General features: G+C 33.6%; 2 protein-coding genes across 3 annotated transcripts; one reads left to right on the top strand and one right to left on the bottom strand.

The window, feature by feature from the left end:
- Positions 1 to 7,335: 7,335 nt before the first annotated feature.
- Positions 7,336 to 11,596, top strand: LOC21397603 (brassinosteroid-related acyltransferase 1). The gene is made up of 3 exons (XM_010091651.2): positions 7,336 to 7,788; positions 8,598 to 9,098; positions 10,591 to 11,596. Exons 1-3 carry the CDS (start codon positions 7,336 to 7,338, stop codon positions 11,092 to 11,094), a joined length of 1,458 nt encoding a protein of 485 aa, XP_010089953.1. The 3' UTR covers positions 11,095 to 11,596.
- Positions 11,597 to 11,682: 86 nt separating this feature from the next.
- On the bottom strand, positions 11,683 to 15,772 carry LOC21397602 (two-component response regulator ARR12). 2 transcript variants are annotated; one of them, XM_010091650.2, is made up of 6 exons: positions 15,289 to 15,772; positions 14,831 to 14,983; positions 14,121 to 14,525; positions 13,815 to 13,891; positions 12,516 to 13,724; positions 11,683 to 11,981 (listed from the first exon to the last, which is right to left on the bottom strand). In XM_010091650.2, the coding sequence occupies exons 1-6, from the start codon at positions 15,416 to 15,418 to the stop codon at positions 11,931 to 11,933; spliced, it is 2,025 nt and encodes a 674-aa protein (XP_010089952.1). In that variant the 5' UTR covers positions 15,419 to 15,772; the 3' UTR covers positions 11,683 to 11,930. The 2 variants fall into 2 exon arrangements, with proteins under 2 accessions (XP_010089952.1, XP_024017081.1); XM_024161313.1 differs by having other exon boundaries at positions 12,516 to 13,574.
- Between the last annotated feature and the right edge of the window lie 5,686 nt (positions 15,773 to 21,458).

The raw sequence follows: 21,458 nt of genomic DNA, 5'->3' as shown, positions 1-21,458 counted from the left end.
AAAAAATGGAGATCAATTTCGATCGAGTTGTTTTCTGGTAATATTGTCCATCGTGAGTACGTGATTATATGCTAAAATTTGTTAGGAATGGTATGTAACGATCCTTATGCTTAATATCCTTGTGGTAATAAATAAACGCTGTAGTAATACGCATGTTTGTTCGTCCACTGCCTTGAAAAAAACAAAACGAAAAAAGAAAGAAAGAATTTAGGTAGCAAAGAAAAAGAAATAAACTGTAACTCCATTAAATTAATGAATACTAAGCTTTATTACTAGTCTTATTATTCCATCCATATTTGAGAAAAAGTAGAAGCATCCAACTTTAATTTGCCAATTAAAAATGGATAGATAACGCTTTCACAAGACAAAGAATAATACTCACAAGGCCGTCATGGTTAGCCCTACTTTGCTTCATTCACCCAAGCATGATGGCCAAGAATGCATCCCTTCAAAGTCTCACTTAGCGGCAAAAAGACAAAAAAAAGTTAAAGAATTAGCCCTCTATCCACCACCACTCATTGTGTGCTACGTACAAACATTATATAGTGCCCTAATTCTTTTTATTCATTTGAGTAGCTTCAAGGGTTCACAACTAATAACATATGTATATATTCATATATATACATACATATATATATATATATATAATAGAACATGTATGTATCATCATGTATATATACACTTGACCTTACATGGGATCGAGGGTCTAGATATCATAGATATTTTTTCTAAATTTTCTTAATTGTTTTATAATCATTTGTTTATTTTGCGCTTGCTTGTTCTCTCCCTGCACCACTGAATTTAATTTAGGTTTCAAAGACGACAAAAAGATTCTGAGAATATAGAAAGATCGCTAATGGTCTATATATCATCATATCTTGTATTCCCATGCGTAAACAAAGCCTATTTAATGGCATACGTGGGATTCGCAAACTGTACCATAAATATAGAGTATTATATGTTAAGAGATTGGGGATATACATGTACATAATAAAGAAGCAATACCTTGACTTGAAATATATATATATATATATGTATATATATATGTATATATATATATATATATGTGTGTGTGTGTCTGATCAAAAGATTCTGCAATATTAATTATAATTGAACACATATTCCTTTTAGGGTTTCAAATCTACATGGAATATATGTTTGAAAGTTAGAAGCAAACTGAATTCTCAATATGAAAACTACTAATTTGAAATACTTTTCCTTCTGTCTCTTAGAAAAACTACAACCCATACACCATATGTTATGGATTACCGACAACTAAATTGTACCAGATTGTATCTAGTATTACTGAAACTCTGCTTGGACACAATTATGGGTTGTTACAGACTAATTACAGCGACAGTGTTATTATCACTACAAGAAATTGACCCTTTAACAATGACAATTGCAGTTGCTATAAATCGACATGTTGACGCTATAAAAGCTTTAACGACGATATGTCGTCACTATAAATCTATCGCTAAAAGTTTTCTAGTGACGACAGCTTGTCATCGCTATAATTGGATACCAGAAACAAAACTTTGATGACGTCATTAAATCCTTTAACAATGACTATTTTGAATTTGTCGTCGCTAAAAAATTTTAAAATTTTACAAAATTGATTCGACTTAATTTTTAAAATTTTATAAAATTGAATTGACTTATTTACCATTAGCGACAACAATAAAAATTGGTCGGGTTGAACCGTTAGTGACGACAATGTGGTCGTTATTTGTATTTTGTTTTGTTTTTTCTTCTTCCTGGTTTTTATTTATTTTATTTAATTTTGAATATGTTTTAGATTATGTTTATTGCAGTTAACATTTTGTAAGCTTATTTATTGGATATATTTAATAAACATATTAAATATTAAATAAAAATAACATTAATGTATAGTAGTTAATAATAATACTAATTAATTTTTTTAATAACATAAAACAGTATAACGAAAACTACATAAAGTCGAATAATAAATAAAAGAAAACAGAAGCATACAAGTGTATTAAACAACATGCCAAAACATAATCATAAATATAAAGTCTCATTTTCTTCTTCATCTTCATTAACGGGAGGCATGGAGTTGGGGGGGTGGGGGCGCTTGAATCTGGGATTCATCAATAAGCTCCATGTTGGTGTTGTACATCTCTGAACACCACTGCTGCAAATTAGGAGACATCTGCGCGTGCTGGAACCTGAATTGTGATCCCGAGGAGGAAGAAAATGAATAATTAGGAAAAAGGAGTTAGTAATTAACAAACAAAAAATAGTTATATAATTATGTCATAATAAAAAAAAAAAAATTGCACTTAGATATGTGGCCTCTATAGCCTCGTTGGCCCAGTCCTTACCCTGGCGAAAATGTTACTTACGCCAGTTGTCAATAAGCGACTGGGGCTGACGTGTCTCTGTATTCATCTGCAACATTCAATTAGTATTATAGTTTAACCATTGATTTTTTAATTTATTTTCAAACACTTCTAATTATAATAAAATGTAAACACTTCTAATTTATTTTCCTTGGATTCCATAATTGCCAGTAGTATTGGCCACTGTTCAAAGCTTTTAGTCGTCGCTAAAAATGTATTACTGTTCACAAATTTTTGGTGACGACTTATCATCGCTAAAAACGGGTCTCACTTTGATCGATAGAGAAACCTTGTCAATGTAACCACGACATGTATTAGCGACGACAAATCATCATAATTTTCCGTCTTTTAGCGAGAACTATTGTCGTCGCTACAATATTGTTTTGTTATAGTGTATATATGTTAGTTTCGAAAATGATTTTCTATGCAGAAGCGTGTATCTAACGGATTGTGTATAATAAAATTTTTAATAAACCTTTAAGATACTCTATAAATTACATTAATTTATACATGAATAAATTAATCAAATTAATTTATTTACCTAGCGAACGATTAGATCGATAATTTGAGTTTTTTGACCACGAACGTTCCTCACTCTAAGCTTGTTTAGAATACCCGAATCTTCATTGTCAATTCTTTGAATTTACGAAGGCGTGTGTGTGGGCACACCTGAAACAAAAATGGATTAGCAAATAAACACTCAAATTTTCCACGAATTCCAACAATGCACATGGAATTTGGAATAAAATTTTTTCTTTCCTCACCCTATAAATTTGCCCAGCTATGCTAGGGAGAGCAAAAATTGCGTTCTTCAATTTTTTGCAACCTCTTATTTATAGAGTAGTAGTCAGACTCTTAGAAGAAGTCTACACTTTATCTCCAAGATAAAGCTTGATAATTATCTCTCACTTCTAATTGATTTTAGAAACAAAATCAACTCTCTCCCTTATCCCATATGGCCGCCACCACATGGAGATTCCTCCCTATAGTAGGCGCAAATAGCAGGTAGGGAAGAAGGCAAAATTCTCCTTTTATCATACAGTCCAATTTTGACTCAAATTTAAATTCCAATTTAAGTCAAACTTAATTTAATTTTAATTTTAATTGGACAACTTATCAAATAAGTCAATTGGATAACTTAGAGAGCAAGTAACTGAATCCTAGAGGGATTCGCACTGCATAGGGCGTGTACACCATGTGAATACCTCCACATGTGTGTTCCAAAATTCAAATTTTAAATAATCACATTATTTAATTTATAATTAATTCTCAATTAATTATTCTTGAGCATTTTATTTAGAATTCCATAATTCTAAAATTTTCATTTTACCCTTAACATCTTTAATTAATTAATTGATTCTCTAATGGATCAACTTCAATAAAATTAATAATTAATTAAAACTCTTTAATTAATAAATTGATTCTATTAATTCTAAAAGTTACTCCATTATACATTTAGAATTGCACTCTCATAATTATATATATAAATTACTTCTAAATTGTGAAGTGTCCATTTGATATAGTCATTACATATAAATCAACTCTCTATAAATAATTCATAATTAGAGCTAGGTGAAATCCGTTAACCTCTCTAATTACATCTTTACCCTTCAGTACCATTGATTCTCTAATGGACAGTGATTCATAAAAATAAATTCATGAATCAGAGCTCCTACTAGTCTAAGTACCGAATCATCCCTCAAGAGAATTATTTATCTATATCTTTCTTAAGAATGAATGGATTCCATCTTGTATAATAACATTTCCGGCTACTCACTTCATCATGTCTCCAAAATATAAGTAATAGAATTCAACATATATCTTTCTTAAAAATTCTGAACCTTAATTAAATTCATTACGAACATCGTTTTGATTATTATCTTTGATATTATCCTCTCACATATAACAGTTATGTACAATATTTAATGTCACATAAATAATCACAAAATTTTCAATAATATCCATAAAATATTATATAATATATGCACATAAAATAATAAATAAACTCTTTTATTAAATAAATAATAAATATCATATTATATCTCATAGATACTATTCCCAACAATATATACCACCAAAAACTTGAATGCAAATAATTGGTTTGCTTTCGTACATATAGGCGGATAATGCATAGAGCACTAGATTAAGCTTTTTTCCTTTTGAGACTCAACAGGAGAGGTATATGGCAGAAAATATATACGTTAATATATATCTAGCACTAGATTAAGCTTCAAGTGCTGCCAATAGGGTTATATATATGTGAAAATTCTTTTGATAATGTGAGCAATAGATATTGATGAAAAGAAAGAGATGGAAAAAAAAGAGAGAGGAGATAATAAAAAAGGACCCTGGAATAAGGGCATGATGCAGGGAAAGTAGGAGACAAGAAGAGACAAAGTCTGGGCTTTGAATGCACGCATGCTTTGCTACAAACAGCAACTTGCCAACCCTTCTCTCTCTCTCTCTCTCTCGCTCTCTCTCATTCTCTCTCTCTCTCTAAAACATGACAACCTGTTTTTCAACTACTAGCTTCAGCCCCACACCTCAGTCATGTCGCAATAATTAACAAATTCTACTAATATTCTACTTTCACTAAAAGAAACTTAAATACAAAAGATTGCTTTATCTTTTTGCCTTTTGGGTTGTGGTCGACTGGTCATTTTCCGGCCTCTCAGCTCCAAGCTCATAATTTTTCTTTCTCAACGGTAAATGCATACAACTTCAGTCCTTTTACCATCCAATTATTACAAAGCCAAATGTGTGGCATATACCTCTGATTTCAGCTCTTATCCTATACACGTAAACCAGCTTTTACCACTTATAGCAGTACATAAACACTTTATTAATTGAACGTCCATTATACCACTGGCGAAATTGTTAAGAATCTCCACTTTGTTGTGCCTGTGGTCTGACTTTGAAGTGTAGAGTTTAAATTCTCACCCCTTTTTTTTTTGGAAAAAAAGTTGTTTAAAATTCTTTTACTTATTAAGTTGTGGATCTTATTTATTGCCATATTGATTATTGCCTTACATAGAAACTACATGCAGATCAATCAAAATTTCATTAAGAAGTGCACATGTAATTCTGGTTGACCTAATTTCTCTTATGTAAAGAGGGTGCCAATTTCAGTGTGAATTAAAGAGATTAAAGAAAATATTTAGAGATTGAAAGGTTTACAACTTTCTCTCGTAATCTTCTTCATTATCATAGTGAATTACTTACAATGGTTGAAAATTAAATGTAGCTCTCACACAGAGGTTGAGCCACTATAAATTTTGTGAGTTGTTTGATTTTTTCTGTGATTTTATTGCTCTCGGTAATATAGAATTGAGACGTATCTAATTCTTAACACTAGTTTCGTAGCTGATTTGGAAATTAGACTTGTGGTAGCTTATAAATTAATCTTAAAATTTTTCAAAAATTAGATTAGTTTGGGAGTTGATTCGGAAATTAAACTTTGTCGTAGCTTATAAAAATCTTTAATATTTTCCAACACATATAACTCTGTGTGTGTGTGTGTGTGTGTGTGTGTTTTTCAAAATCTTTGATGCAAATTCTAAAGCTTAAAGACGTGTAGTACTACTTATGGTATCTTGTACTTCATGAGGTTTAGTGAAGGAGAAAATATACATATAAATTAGTTGACAATTTGTAAGCAAATTTCTTTTGTCATCGTACGTGTGCAAACGAAATGCAAAATGCTGCTGTAATACTGACGATATCGACGCTCTCCTGACAACAACATGCGTGGCACTATGCTTGGACGAAAAGGAAACTAAACGGGACAAACTGAACCATTTGTCCATTAACGTAGGGACGATATCGACAATGCCTGTGACGAGAAAGAGAAAAGGACTAAACATCAAAGCTATATATTTGTATCCGTCCCAAAATTTAAAAGATCTATAATATATGTATATATATTCTCTGGACATCATGGAGTACATGTGTTTCACGAATCTTACGGAAAATGTTCAAGATAATATTATATCACCTGAGAGCAATGTGTGTTTGTGTATATGTAGGGAGACAAGGTACATTTTTTTCGTCTATTAGATGTGACAATTTCACATGTCGATCATTATGCCTTGATTTGACATGCTTCTAAGTAAATGTACATGATTATTTAATATCAATATAAAAACGTTGAATATCGTCTACAATATCATGATTAAGCTTAGCAAAACATATACCATAAATAATATGTAAAGGTTATTACAAGGTATATAATCATACATATAGCCTAATATAGGGCGTATGGGAAAAAATCTCATTGATCAAACTTTATAATGGGACGATTAGAAAAATATCCTACTAGAAAAATTTTGCTTAATTATTAGAAGTCACGTGTTTATGAGATCAAACAGCACTACGGACTTGTATAAACCTAGGAAATTTTCTCTCTAAATTAAGCCCTTTTCCTAGTATTGTAAATTCACATATATATGGTTTAAATGTTACATGATAACATTCGTAAACACGCGCTCCCGTCTATTAAACAAAATAAGGATATAAGAAGTTTGAACTGATTTGAAGGGTTCGTAAAAACCGGGTCCTGAAAAATGGGAATACGTACCCGGGACATGTTCCACACCAATAGAAATTATTGGGTCCACCAGATTGAATGTTATGGACCATATTCACAGGTACCAATTGTGGGTCATCGTTACAATTCTTTCCAGTGCGAGCCAGATAACACTACAAGCTACATTAGAGGGTAAGACAACCCAGATCATGTGTTTCCTTTTTCCATATGCACAAACAGTACCATGCAAAACCCCTTTAGCCTTTTACCTTAACTAATTATATATAGAGGACACCAGACACCTTGGTGGTTCCTAGGATTATTAATCTAGCTACCTAGGTTTATATACATAAATATATATATATATATATATATGTATATATAGGTACCATCTTTCTCTCTCTTTATATTCACACAACAAGAATACATTGAAGCAAGAGGCTAATCATGGCATCGAAATATGAGAATTGCCCTAGATCAGTTTCAGTAACAAAAACTGTATCCGTGTACCCAAAAATCTTGCATCCACAGAAAGTTCTGAACCTCTCCAACTTGGACAGGCAATGTCCAAATCTTATGTACTTGGTTTACTTTTACGGCCCGTGTAATGCTTACAAGGGTTTGTCACTTTCTTCGGTTTTCAACAGCTTCAAGTGTGGCCTGGAAGAGACGTTGGCGATCTGGTACCCCGCCGCGGGGCGGCTGAGCTTGAACCCGAATGATGGGAAGCTTAATCTTTGGTGTAACAACAGAGGTGCAATTCTCGCCGAAGCAACGGCCGAGCTGGTAAAGATCTCTGACCTTGGAGATCTCACTCAGTACTGTGATTTCTTTGAAAGGTTGGTTTACAAACCCGATTTTGGTGGGAATTTCTCTCAGATGCCACTAGTTGTTGCTCAGGTGAGGATACTAGTTATATGTATGTATATATAGACATTTTCTTGCTTCTTGCTAGGCAATTATATAAAATAAGTTTTGTTGGAATTAATTTCAACTTCGGGATAAAAGTCTCGGGACTTGGATATAAAAGCTAGAAAATTCTCTTCAAAGTTTCAAGGGATTTGAAAAAACTTATAATTAAATTGAAAATTTTCCATGTTAAAGTGATCCTTATTCACCAGGGTTTTGACAGCTCCCTCAATAATTTAGATTTTCTTGTCTCCGGCATTCGTCTATAGCGCGCTTACCAAAAATTGTGAGGATTGTTCTACCACGATTTAAGGGGAAGAAAGAGAGAGAGAGAGAGAGAGAGAGAGAGAGAGAGAGAGAGAGAGAGAGAGAGAGAGAGATCTTGTATTTGCAAAAAGAAACAGTGATGAAGAGAAACGGTACTCATCATGACCATTGTCGTCAATAGACAATAAAATCTGTTTGTGATGACTGATGAGTGTTACATGTAGTGTACTGCTTTTGAATCATGCCTCCCATAAACCCAAAACCAAGGCCGTAGGGATAACTAATTCTTGGTAAATTCTTCAAACAAATTAATTATATCCTGAAAAGACTTGCCACAAACAAGTGAAATATCTATATAATTACTTGCTCCGAATATTGGTTAATTAACGTTAGAAAGACTAATATATAACACAAAATAGGAGTTATCTATATATGGTGTGTGTTTTATGAATAGATCATAAATTTAAGTCAATTATCAAACTTCTAAGTTATATTAATGTCTCATTCAGAAAATTCTTCATAATAATATGTAGGTGACCAAGTTTGGTTGCGGAGGCTACTCCATAGGAATCGGCAGCAGCCACTCGCTATTCGACGGACCCGCTGCTTATAATTTTCTGAGTGCTTGGGCTTCTAGTTCTTCTGCTACCATGATGAAACAAAACAAAGATAGTAATCTGGAGATGTTCAAGCCAGTGCATGAGAGACCTACGTTGTTGTTGGGCAGTAGTAGTTCTAATTCTCAAGCCCCAAAAGAAGTAATTACTAATCATCCAAATTATGATCATCAAAAGACAGGTGCTGCGGCCATAGATCATCTTCTTCAGTTGATAATGCAAGCAGCCGCTGAAGGAAACCTCCAGAAGAGTGCTAGTTCTGTTGCTGCAGGTTCTTCGGATATTCGAAAGGGTTTTGTTTTCAAGACATTTCATCTGACCGGCGCTTTTGTAGAGAGTTTGAAGAGAAGAATTCTCCAAGAGGATGGTGGCTTTTCTTGTTCGTCCTTTGAGGTTCTTGCAGCTCTTTTGTGGAAGGTAATTATATCCATCCTCTATTTTTTTTTTTTAATCCTTTTTTGATGTTTTACACTTTTTCTAATAAAACTCGAATGACATGAAATTAAAGTTACTAATTGTCTGTTTGATTCATAAGTTTGAATAGAAAATTTAAATTTTATAAGAGAAAATACTATTGGCCTAAAAAAAAAAATTGAATTGTGTTCAAACATGCAAAACAAACTGCACATAAACTTATCTTGGTCACTGCAATTTTGTGGTTGTTTTTTTTTTTTTTTTTTTTTTTTTTTTTTTTTCTTTTTGCAAATGCAGTTTTGTGGTTGCTTATATATTCTGTTATGAATTTTTTCTTGCATTAGAAACTAGAGATGTGACATCTTTTCCGAGTGTTTATACATATACCTATAGTTTCCGCAAGAGAATGAAAGACCTTTGAATATATCTTGGCTAAATATATGTGGATTCATACGCCAAGAAATTGGAATATGTGAAACTTTGTGGTTGAATTTCTTCCAAGTGAAGTTCCTTTTTTCGTGGCAAACAACTGATTATTTTTCATAGTACAAACAAAATTGCTAAAGTCAAATTTTGAAGGTTGTCGTTTCGTGGACTACATGAAGGGTTGTGTTCTTGTTTCACATCTGAACTTTACCATAAAATGAGTGTAAAACGTCTTGTTTGTATGTTGAGTTGTCAGCTCTGTTCACTTTTGGTCGCGTTTTTTGTTGTTCCAAATCTGTTGAATAGATTCTATTTTTATTTATTATATTTTGTTTAATTTGAAAGATTAATATATAGATTTTGCTATTAATTAAAAAGATTATATTCTTAAATATATACATATTATGTATGTTAAGTTGCTGCGCATTTTCCACTTGAAAGAGATATCTCATGATAATATTATTTGTTCCGTCTGAATTCATTGAAAGATAATTGTTGAACGTCTCTATTATGCTATGGAAGTGAATTTAATACAAATACAGGTTTCTTATTATCTAGTCAAAAATCATGTGAAAATATAGATGTCTCACAGCTTGTCATGACTGGGGCTAAGAATTAATATCTGATATTAAACAACGCATAAACTACTAACCCATATATAGTCAAATAAAAATAAAATCTGATTGAAGTAGTTGATCAAATTCACCATAACAATTTGCGTCAAATTTCATCTCCCCTCCCTAAAAACAAAGGTTTATATACTTAGCCTTGCTTAACTGATCCCATAAGATATAACACGGAGCTAATTAAGACACAACGGGCTTAAGTCTCTACTCAATTTTTGCTTTTTTTTTTAAATATATATACATATACACACACACACACACACACATAGATATGTATATCTATATATTGAATTATATCGATATCTACATAATCCCCTAAAAATTTAAAAATTAAAAATTTAATCTTGTAGCACCATTAAATTTTTGTCTCAATTGTTAGTACCACCGATAGAAATTCCTGGCTCCGTCACTTTATGAATCATTGGTTTATTTTCCTTTCCCAGGCAAGGACCAAGGCTATGGGGCTAAGAAAGGAAAAAATGGCGTGCCTACAATTTGCAGTGGACACCAGGAACAAACTAGTACCTCCACTTCCCAATGGTTTCAGCGGCAACGCCTTCGTACTCGCCTCCGTCGCGTTATCAGCCGGAGAAGTCGAAAAACTTGGCTACAAAGCCATAGTTGAGAAGATAAGAGAAGCCAAGGACTCTTGCAACAATGAGTACGTGAAGGCATACATGGAGGGACTACAAGGCCCACAGGCTCCTCTCCCTCCTCTCAATGAACTTACTCTCGTCTCTGATTGGACTAGAATGCCGTTTCACAAGCTTGATTTCTTCAATGGATCTGCAGGATCTGCCTTTGTTTCTCCACTGGTCCCTCCAATCCCTCAGGTAACTTATTTCATGCAGAATCCCAATGATCATCTCGCCATCGATGTCAGGATCGGACTGCTTCCGCAATTTCTCAACGCTTTCTCGTCCTACTTTCTCGCCGCCACGCAATAAAAACCGACAAGAAAAGATACACTTTACTACTGGTAATGCTAGAGTGCATACTAATTTGATCCACCAAATTTTGGATATCAAGTGATATAATTGAAAAATCGGTTTTAAGTATCCAAAATTTGGCAGACTAGTTGGTATGTGTAGTGTTATTACGAGAGAATTAGTATAATTAGTTGGTCTGCGGAAACAGATCACTAGGAGATCATTATATGTATTGTGCTAATGATTTCTTGATCATACCGAGTTGTCTAATAATGTACTTATGTGAGAAATAAAATATATGGACTTGTCGTTTGGTAAGACAGTTGAGAACCAATAAAACTCGGAATATTATTATTGTAATTGTACATGCTCTTCTCTTGGTCAACCAGTGCCAAAAAAATGCCTCTCAAAGTGTTGGTGGGGTCCTCCAATTATCTAAATATAATTCTTAACTCGTACACGACTTCCACAAAATGGGTCTATGATTTCAACAAAATATGCAAACTTGGAGCACGTGTAATCAACTACTGATAATTCACCGCATTATGAATTGTCTTTTTGGCCCCATCGCCAACAATGTCCTTTTATTATTTTATAAACTATATATATCTTGAAAAGAAAATACCTTTATTAATAATATATCCCTCAAACAATTGTGCAAGCTGACTAATCCTGCGCTTAAACTAGAGAAAAGGAAGCTGAGTGACTCTTGCTAACTTGCTAGCTAGTAATAAATAATAAAAAAGGGGACAAAAGTGGATCATACAGAGTCAAAATGCTGTAAAATTTACACGGCGTAGTTCCATTGCGAATCCATCTAGCTTGTAAAGAAAATCTTCATTTAATTTGTCTCCTTACACCCGAAGAGGATAAGCATCGAATTCTCCTTCGGCCTTATCTTGTTCCTGCATCACCAAAGCCAAAATTATGAAACTCAACATACGATAGACGAAGAATTCTGTGGTATGGCATGAAAAAAAAAAAAAAATCATCATAGATCTCACCGTTCAAAACTGCAACATCTACCAGAAAACTAAAAAAATATACAAACACTTGTCAACTTGGGAAAACAGTTTTTGCTGAACTGGTCTGAAAGACTGAAACTGAAGGCACTCACTCATTCAAGAAGGGTAGAATTAAAAAGCATTCAAGTATTTTAAATGGCACGAAAAGGACTTTCTCAACTTGGTAGAAGACACTTGCCGAAAACCCAGGTCAGATCGTTGAAAGTTGAATAATTATTTCAAGTGGACCGATCCATATTCCCAACATAAACCTCAATTCACGATTTTTGTCAGGAGGGACAAAGATGTGACGAGTTCTTTATAAGTGCAAATCAAACATATACAAAGATAGCACCAACATTGCTATTAATGTTAAAGAGAAAATACCATGATAGTAAACTAAACAGTATAAGAAAAAAGTACACGCAAGATTACCTGTTTCATCATAGCACTCACAACATCTCCCAAAGGGTCAAAGTTATTGGACATGTAACTGCCCTGTGGCCTCTGTTGGTCCATGAGATACGCTTGCTTTAGTTTCAACGTCTCCATGGTTGACTTTTCAACCTCTTCATACTTCACCATCAAGGGATCAACATAATTTGGTTGTCCCATTGAATCGAAATCCATGTTTCTGTGGTACATGGGGTTCTTTAAGTCCAAACCCTGTTCCAAAGGACCCAAACCACCATTAACAGGAACCAAAGAGTTCATTGAGCTGGACATGAGATTTGGACGGCACGAAGAATCTTGCTTATGGAGGTTACCCCACCCCTGAATCATGGAAGATTGGGAATCTGATAGCGAATTGTCAGGCCGAAAAGAGGCCGAAGCTATGGAAGAAGCATCAAATTGGTTGACACCAATTTGTGAGGCCATCACAGACATGTTATCCCTTGAGCTGCTACGATGAAGAGCAGCGTGCTTCTGTCGGTCGTTTAATGGAAAAGAATTCGATTGGAACCCAGATGGCTGAACAGAATTCGCCCAATTTTCATTGCATCTACCAGGATCTTGCAAAGGGGAACAAAATTCAGGTTTTAAGGGGGCCACTGAGACAGAGGAGTGATTTCCAAATTCTCTTCCAGCTTGGGCGTCTTGGCAGTGTCCTAGCATCAACATGTTGTTTGTGACACTAATAACATTATTTGAGCCATTACCGGTTGCTATTTTCACATCAGGAAGACTGTTGGAAAGAGGGAAAACTGCAGTATCATCGATAGTGGTGGAAAGGTCTCCAATGTGAAGACCCTTATTGCGTTGTTGATCAAGTTCATATGGCATTGGGATTCCTGGAAGTATGCTCCCATTATTGTTTCCTTGGAGTGTGACGGGTTGGAATTTCACTTGATTGTTCGAATTGCCCGAAGTTTGAGCGTGGCCCAATTGAATCATTCCTGAAGAAGGAAGACCACGCAGGCCCAGACCAGAAGGCGTGTTCAATCTTCCAATCATCCCGCCAGGTGGGAAGGATCTGAAAGCAGGGTTTTGGAACTGCATTGATCCAGTTAGTGGATTGAAATTTCCAAGTCCATTCATAGAATTCATGTGCAAATAAGAAGAATCCGAACTGCTCAAGGCTACCACCATATTAGCTTGTTGGTTTGCCACACAGCTGATTCTTTTAAGATAAAGCCTATATTTCTGTAAGCAAAAGATAAAACTATTAAATTTCTCGGAAATGTAAAGCATATGCCATATTCAGTTAAGGAAAGAAAGAGTAGCATCTAATACCTGGAGATGGCTTGCCACATTTTCTCTCGTAAGCTTCTCAACATTCATCAAATCTAGAATCTTTTTAGGTACAGCTTCTGCATCAGGAATAACATCAAGATTGAAACTAGTAATCACAATATTTCTCCTACGTGAAAGAAGCTCCTCAAAGAGGCAAAAGTATGAGGTGCTCAGATTAAAGAATTTAACAATTTACCATAGGAATAGCTTGTGAGTCAAAGACCTTAAAAAACAAACTTCAACAACTAATTTGAATAAGAATGCCACATATTGTCAATTAACTTCAGTTGATAGTTAAGAACATACTGTCAATGCCCAATTGATTAACAGCTGCCACAAACTTGCGATGCAGCTCGACAGACCAAACAACTCGAGGCTTCTTTTGAGTCGATGGGTCGTCATTATCATGTCCATTCTCGTCAGGGTCCTCATCATCATCTTCATTCTGGTCCTTACGTTTCTTGTTGACCTTCCCACTGTGATCTGAATTTCCTGTCCCTGCTGACACCAATTCTCCCTCACCACCCCCATCATTAGACCTGTCCTGATTCCCGGATGTTTTTTGGTTCGTAGAATCAAACTTCTTCCTCCTAATCACATGTTGCCAGATGTTCTTCAGCTCCTCGATTCGAATGGGTTTAAGCAAATAATCACAAGCTCCATGAGTGATTCCCTTCATCACAAGCCTGGTATCCCCATTTGCGGACAACACTAGGGAAAATATAATTTGAAATTAAATCCAAAATCCAAACTTTAAAACAAAATGCTTAACAAGCTCCAACAAAGAAATCTTAAATTCCTAAGATCATCCTCTATTTCTTTCTTCGGAATTCAGATTAACTCCTCGCTTAAATTCTTTCAAATAAGTGATAATATCGTGTGTTGAAATTCGACAACCTTGGCGTTAAATCTATAAAGGGTGATTCATATAAAAGAGAAATAAGTCATAAAATTTGATACCAAAAAACAGAAAACAAAAAAAAAAAGAAAACGTATCTACAATATTTCTGGCTTACTTATAACAGGAAGGTCCATCTCAAGCCCCACAAGCTCAAGCAGCTTAAATCCATCCATGTCTGGCATATGCACATCACTGATAACCAGGTCAAACCTGTTTTTATCTTCTCTCAACATATTCAATGCCGTGATTGCCTGGCTAGTCGTTGTAACTGCAAAAAGAACCCATAATAGAAAGGCATAAATCTAAGATTCTATGCATCCTTCTGAGAAAAAAAAATATGAATTTTTTACAAAATTTAAGGTTCTAAGAAGCGGATTCGAAATCTAATAATTCCCACAAGACCCCCGCGAAATCCAGTTAATAAAATTCTAACCAACAGACAGAACAAACAAAATCTATCAAACGGGAAGCAAAAAGATCTTAATTCTGAGAAATTAATACAAAAGACAAACAACCCATTTTTAGAAAGCTCTAGAACAAACCAAGCAAACTCAAAAAGAAAGCGAAACGAACCGTGATATTGGCATCGACGGAGAAGAGTTTCGAGAAGCAATAGACAAGTGGGGTCGTCGTCGACGGCGAGAACACGCATTCCAATGGGAAACTGATCTCTGGGGTCATCATTTCTCTGCTCAACGGTCATTTTTCCCGAGCAAAAACGGAAAAAAAAAAAAAGTCTTGAACTGGCACGGTTTGAATGGAAAAGAAGGTCTCTGTTTCTATGGCTTTAAACGAAACCAAGAGTCCATAAAAAGCGAAAGAGATACGGGGGAGTTAATTTGAAGAAGGATTTTGGAGGAGAATTAATGGGGAGCTATTATGGAAAGAGGGAGTTGATCAAGGAATGCGATTTGGGAAACATGGAATACAATTAAATTAAAATTTAGTTCTTCCTTTTTCTGTCTGTCTGTCTCTCTCTCTCTCTCTCTCTCTAAGACAGTGGAGAGAGAAAGAAGGAAAAGAGATGGAATCTAATCTACGTATGTTGGACTGTAAAAGCTGGGTAAATGAGAAACTTGTAGACTTTGATGAAATTGACCACTTTTTTTTTAATATATTTTTCTAGTTTTGGTAATTAGTGGAATGTGATGCCAAAATGGAATTGGCTTGGATGAGATTAGCCAGCGCGTGTACCACACGCGCGGTTTATGAGGTTTGAATCTCAGCATTAATAATTGGTAAACCTTTCTAATTTTTTTTTCTCCCTACTTACTCGAGCTTTGTCTCGGTGATTAAAAAAAGTCAAAGCAAGGTTATTACCATTAAGTTAGGTGAGAATCGAAATTTCACAATTATTACAATATATATTCCCTATCTTTTTCCTTTTTTTTTTTTTTTAAAGTCAATGTTATTCTTATCACTTATTTATCGGCGACCGAAAGGTACAAAATACAAACCAATTTGCGAGCATTTACACGATTTTATTTTTATATACGTAAATGTATATAATTTAATTTTATTCCTTTGACGAGCAAAGAAAGTCTTCTTTATTCCTTTCGAAAGCTTCTAGCAAGTTCATCTTTTGAGTTATAATGGTCCATCATATCCTCTTTTCTTTATTGTTTTGCAATTTTTGAGCACATTAAATTCATAGTTACGTTTTGATGGCGAGATATCTTATGTAGTTAGGGATATATACAAAACATATTTATTGACGTTACATTTAAAAAGTACATTAATTATTTTCAATATGTTCTGAAATTTTTTTTTGGGGGGGGGGGGGGGGGGGGCGGGGAAATCTTGCAAAAATTTTGGGTCTTCTTTTCTCCATTTGCTAAATAACCACTCATGAAGCATTTGACTAATTTTAAACCATTTTATATCAATTTGACAGCCAAACTTACCTTTATTAAACATTTGTCTTCTACTAACTTTAAATGTTAACATGTTTTTGTTTTAGCAAAAATAAAATGTACATGTTTTCATAGGATAAAATCCATTCCTCATTGATCTAGTCTTAAAGCAATCTATTAACTACTAAGATTGGTGGGGGAAAAAATTGCATGTATTACGTTGTTTTGTATAGTAAGCCTAAAGTGAAATGATAACAACAGAAAAGGAGAAGAAACAATGAAACATGTACATATCAAAACGTTTATTTATGCATCTTCATTTTGGCTTCTCAAGTCAAAGGGTTGTAAAGATGGCGGGGAACACAATTGGTCAAAAAAGAAGTTAGAATATTTGGAAATTGACAAGTAGTACTTGTGTCATGATAATTCTGATTTCTGAGTTTCAGTACTTAATTGATAATTATTTGGCATTGATTTTCAAAATTGTAAAATTCTAGAATTATTAAAAATTTAAAATTCATAGGCTTTGGATTTGGAACGCAAACGTCGTAAATGGCAGGTGGCAGGTGGCAGGCAGGCACAAAGGCCCGCGTGAGCGTGCTTCACGGCTAATGCAGCTTTCCCACACCCAAATTTCAATATTTATTGGTTTTTATCAGACTTTTTTTTTTTCTCTTTATTATTATTTATGTATCAGGCCGGTTTACCTTTATTAGGCTCCTCTTTTCAGAGTTAAAGCGTATTACAATGCCTATTAAACTATATAAAGCTTATACAAAGACATCTGTATTTGCAGTTCTTGGAAAAAAAAAAAAAAAAAAAAAAAAAAAAAAACCAACAACAAGAAGAAGAGGAACGAAACATTTTACTTTAGTCGTAGTATAATCCAAATCAATTGAAAATATATATTAGGAACACTCTGACAAACCAGAAGTATAATTTTTGGTACTTGTTTACAAGTTCAGTTGAATGCTATGAGTCCATTCTTGATGTAATTGCGTTTGTATCTTCTTATGTATGTTAACACAAACGAAGAATATTGCAAACCCACAATTGCCCCTTTGAGCATAAAGCCCATTTTTAAAAATAAATAAAGAAGGTTAGTGACACCAATTTTAATCTTAATTTTTATATATTAAATGTGGTATGTAAGTTATCATGTTTATATTAATAAGTGTTTAAAATATTATCACGTTAATTAATAATAAGAGTTTACATTTATTAATAAAAAGATACAAACTCATATAACACGTCAGTTAATATATAAAAATTAAGATTAAAATTATTGTCTCTAGCATTACTCATAAATAAAGACATTGTTCATTTTATTGATTAAAGTTTTAATTTTAAATTTTTATAATTAAAAGTACTTAAAAAATATCACATTTAATTTTTTTTATTAAAATTAAAAACTCTCAAAAAATATTATATCTTAATTCAAATTAAAAACTTAATAAATAGACTACAAAATAATCTGCTACGTAAGTACCCCATTGCTTTTATATTGACTTGACAACATTCGCTTGATAATGAAAGTACTCATGACTTAGTAACCAAATCATTGCACATATGTCCCTTCAAGAAACAAAATATGTGTCATAGAATCGCCGCCACATTATATGTGCATATAGTTTTAGAAGTTAAGCGTGTGTTCACTTCGTTGATTTGAGTTTTTAATTTGAATTGAGATGTGATTTTATGTGAGAACTTTTTACTGTAGTAAAAAAGTTAGATGTGATTATTTCTGAGAGCTTTTTACTATAACAAAACTCGAATTCTAAACTCGAATCGGCGAAATGAACGGGGCCTAAGTGTAAACCGCCTCATTCGTTCATTTCGCTGATTCGAGTTTAGAATTTGAGTTTTGCTACAGTAAAAAGTTCTCACAAACAGTCACATCTAACTTTTTTATTACAGTAAAAAGCTCTTACATAAAATCACATTTCAACTCAAATTTTAAATTCGAATCAGCGAAACGAACGAGACCACAACTTCCAACTAATTGTTAGCTGTTCTATTGAAAATTGGATAAAATAAAAAAAAATGTTTGATTGACTAATGATCTCTAAAAAAAAAAAAAAAAAAAAAAAGATTATGAAAAAGGACTAGAGTTTTTATTTTTATTTTTATTTTTATTTTTTGGAGGTAGTATCCCAATTCAAGTGTTGCCTCCCACGGTTTTCACTCGTACTCCATTACCCAAAAATAAAATACACATTTCTTTTTCATTGTCTTTCCACATACAAAGCACGGACCATAATTGTGTGGTAATACAAATACAGACAAAACAGGGAATTATTTTGAGGCTTAGTGGAGTCACAAAGTGAGACACTGAGAACCAATTTATACCCAAAAAAAAAAAAAAAAAGAAGAAGAAAAGAACGTGAAGAAAATAAAAAAGAAAAAAAAAAGTGGCAAATCATCTCAAAGTTGAATACCCACTATTCTGCAGTGTATCATTTTAGTGGAGAAAACCTATAACGTGTGGTTTTGGATAGATATGGTGTGGAAAGTTAATTTTATCATTAGATGACGTGACTGAACTTTTCTATGTTAAGAGGTTTCTATCACTTAACCCCTTTTAAGTTTATCTTTCAAGCTTTTTTTTAAGGTAATTTTGAAAAATATTTTTTAAAAGTGCATGAGTCATGATTTTTATTTTATATTTTTGATTCATAATTTTTTTAATTAAATAATTATACTAATAAAAAAATATTTATTAAGAATAAAAATTCAGACTCATACACTCTTAAAAATAAATTCTCTATTTTTCTTTTTTTTAATTTACTTTCTTGTCTGTGCATAAACCCTAATTATTATTTTATACAACTATATATATATCTCCTCCTTTCTTTCGAACAAATGGAAAGTTGTAAACAACTAAAGATAAAGACCAAGTCCTTTTTTGCACAATGTTTTTTCTTTGAAAGAGTGATTAGCAATAATAATATCCGGTCCTAATACATGAATTACTTGAATTTACAAAATTGGACTAAGGATTTGGCAGCAACATGACAAGAAAATGCGACAGAAGTAGCACATGTTTGTTAGGTATGTACCGGCTACTTTTGCTGCAATAGGGCTTTATTTTTTAAGTTTCAAATTTTGATATATCGTATCGGTAGAATTTTATTTTGAAATGTTAGATGTGTATTAGATGGAGAATTTCATCAGAAAAAATAAATTATAAGTAATTTTTTATATTAAAAATTTTATACACTCTTCATTTTAACGTGTTTTTAATCAAATTTAACGTTAAAATACAGTAGGTATATGACACCTTGCGTTCCATATTTTTTTTCTTCACTAAAAACCAAGTTAAGATATACTTTGAAAGGAAAAAAAAAAAAAAAAAACTAGTTAAGATAAAATGCACTTGCTTTGGAGTTGCTGCCTACCACATCTTGGAGGATCACGCATCTACTATCTGGAAGATATCCTAACAAGAAACCCAATGAACTTGTTTATATATGATTATCCAAGCACCATAATTTGACTACCCATTAATAATCAAGTGGGCATGATTAACAAAATCCTCTTTCTCTCTCCACCCACATACATATTATATGTGGCATATATTACTTTTTTTTTTTTTTTTTTTTTTTTGCGCTAAAATTTTTTATTCGCAATACACATAGGAAGATTCATGTTTGGTGCAATATCTTGAGATTCCCTTTTCTGCCTTTTGGAGTCACATGACTTTCAGCTTGGCATGATTTAAGAAAAGGGCACGAGAGAAGAGCGTACTCTGGCCAGGAATAAGTCCTTGTATGTTTATGCCTAGTTTTTCTCTCTCTCTCTCTCTCTCTCTCTCTCTCTCTCTCTCTATTATTATTTTTTTGGAAAAGTATATTTATATGCTAAGTTATGTCTAGCTAATGTTGTCTCCTATAAGGGATATTAGGTTCAGATATTAATATAAAAATACATGTGTTGGGTGTCTTTGTTCGTCCCTCAGAATAATATGACGCAAAATCTCTCGGCAGTTTTCAAGCGCCGCTGGCTACATGTTGTTAATTATGAGGAAGATCTACTACTTTTGAGTATTAGTGGTTAATTATATCGGTAATTACAGAAGGGGATCAAAACAATAAAACAATCAATCCAACTAAGTCTTAAGGCCAAATCTACAACAACGTGCATGCACCAAAGTTCACAAATCAAAGTTTTGAAAGAGATGGTAAAGATATAATTAATTAATAGTTTACTGTTGCGTAACTAATTACTACGAGTTCATAGCATATAATCAATGTTGATTTTCGGTATATTTGTTAGACGTACCGGATTTATTTGGAACGATAGCTGTTGAAGTTTATCGTAAAGACAAGATTATTTCAAAGGGAAAAAATAAAACAAGCTTTGCATTGTAAATACTCTATTGATATTAGTGTATGTTTTATGAATGTTAAATTGAATCAAAATCACATTAAGATATTCCTTCTTAGAGTCAGAGTCTGGCACCGTTATTGGCTGATGGCTAGACTCTCGGCCCTTGAGATGGTAGTTGAGGCAGTACGGGTTTGATTGGTAATTAATGTGCTCGGATTGTTGACAATGGAGGCGTAGATCTTGAGCGTTGAATTTGGTGGTACCACTGCTCTGGGGCTTTGGCCCCCTCATCTGTGTGGTTCGAGGGAGGGGTCACAAGAGGTTTTTGGTGGATCTATGATGCAGTGGCTTCGTTCAGGTTATTTGTGTGTTCGAATTCATCGGCAGGTATCCCGCTTCTTCTACGATGGCTCTGCTCATATCTAATTTCTTTGGCCTTCGTACTGTGGCGGCCGGCTTGTCACCGGTGTTTAGGCCACTCATAGTTTTTGTAGCGTTCTGTTAATTTTAATAAAGGCAATGTTGTTTTCGCTATGTCGTAGTGCTATAATAACGAAGATG

This window comes from Morus notabilis, unplaced genomic scaffold (genome assembly GCF_000414095.1).
Source record: "Morus notabilis unplaced genomic scaffold, ASM41409v2 Scaffold250, whole genome shotgun sequence".
Lineage (NCBI taxonomy): Eukaryota > Viridiplantae > Streptophyta > Magnoliopsida > Rosales > Moraceae > Morus > Morus notabilis.
The sequence above is the reverse complement of the archived record's forward strand: the minus strand, read 5'-3'. Positions and strand labels throughout refer to the sequence as shown.

Coding starts and splice junctions, on each gene's coding strand:
- LOC21397603 (XM_010091651.2), top strand. CDS start 7,336: ATGGCATCGAAATATGAGAATTGCCCTAGATCAGTTTCAGTAACAAAA. Junction 7,789..8,597: donor TGCCACTAGTTGTTGCTCAG/GTGAGGATACTA, acceptor AATAATATGTAG/GTGACCAAGTTTGGTTGCGG. Junction 9,099..10,590: donor TTGCAGCTCTTTTGTGGAAG/GTAATTATATCC, acceptor TTCCTTTCCCAG/GCAAGGACCAAGGCTATGGG.
- LOC21397602 (XM_010091650.2), bottom strand. CDS start 15,418: ATGACCGTTGAGCAGAGAAATGATGACCCCAGAGATCAGTTTCCCATT. Junction 14,526..14,830: donor GATGGACCTTCCTGTTATAA/GTAAGCCAGAAA, acceptor TATTTTCCCTAG/TGTTGTCCGCAAATGGGGAT. Junction 13,725..13,814: donor ATGTGGCAAGCCATCTCCAG/GTATTAGATGCT, acceptor TTTTGCTTACAG/AAATATAGGCTTTATCTTAA.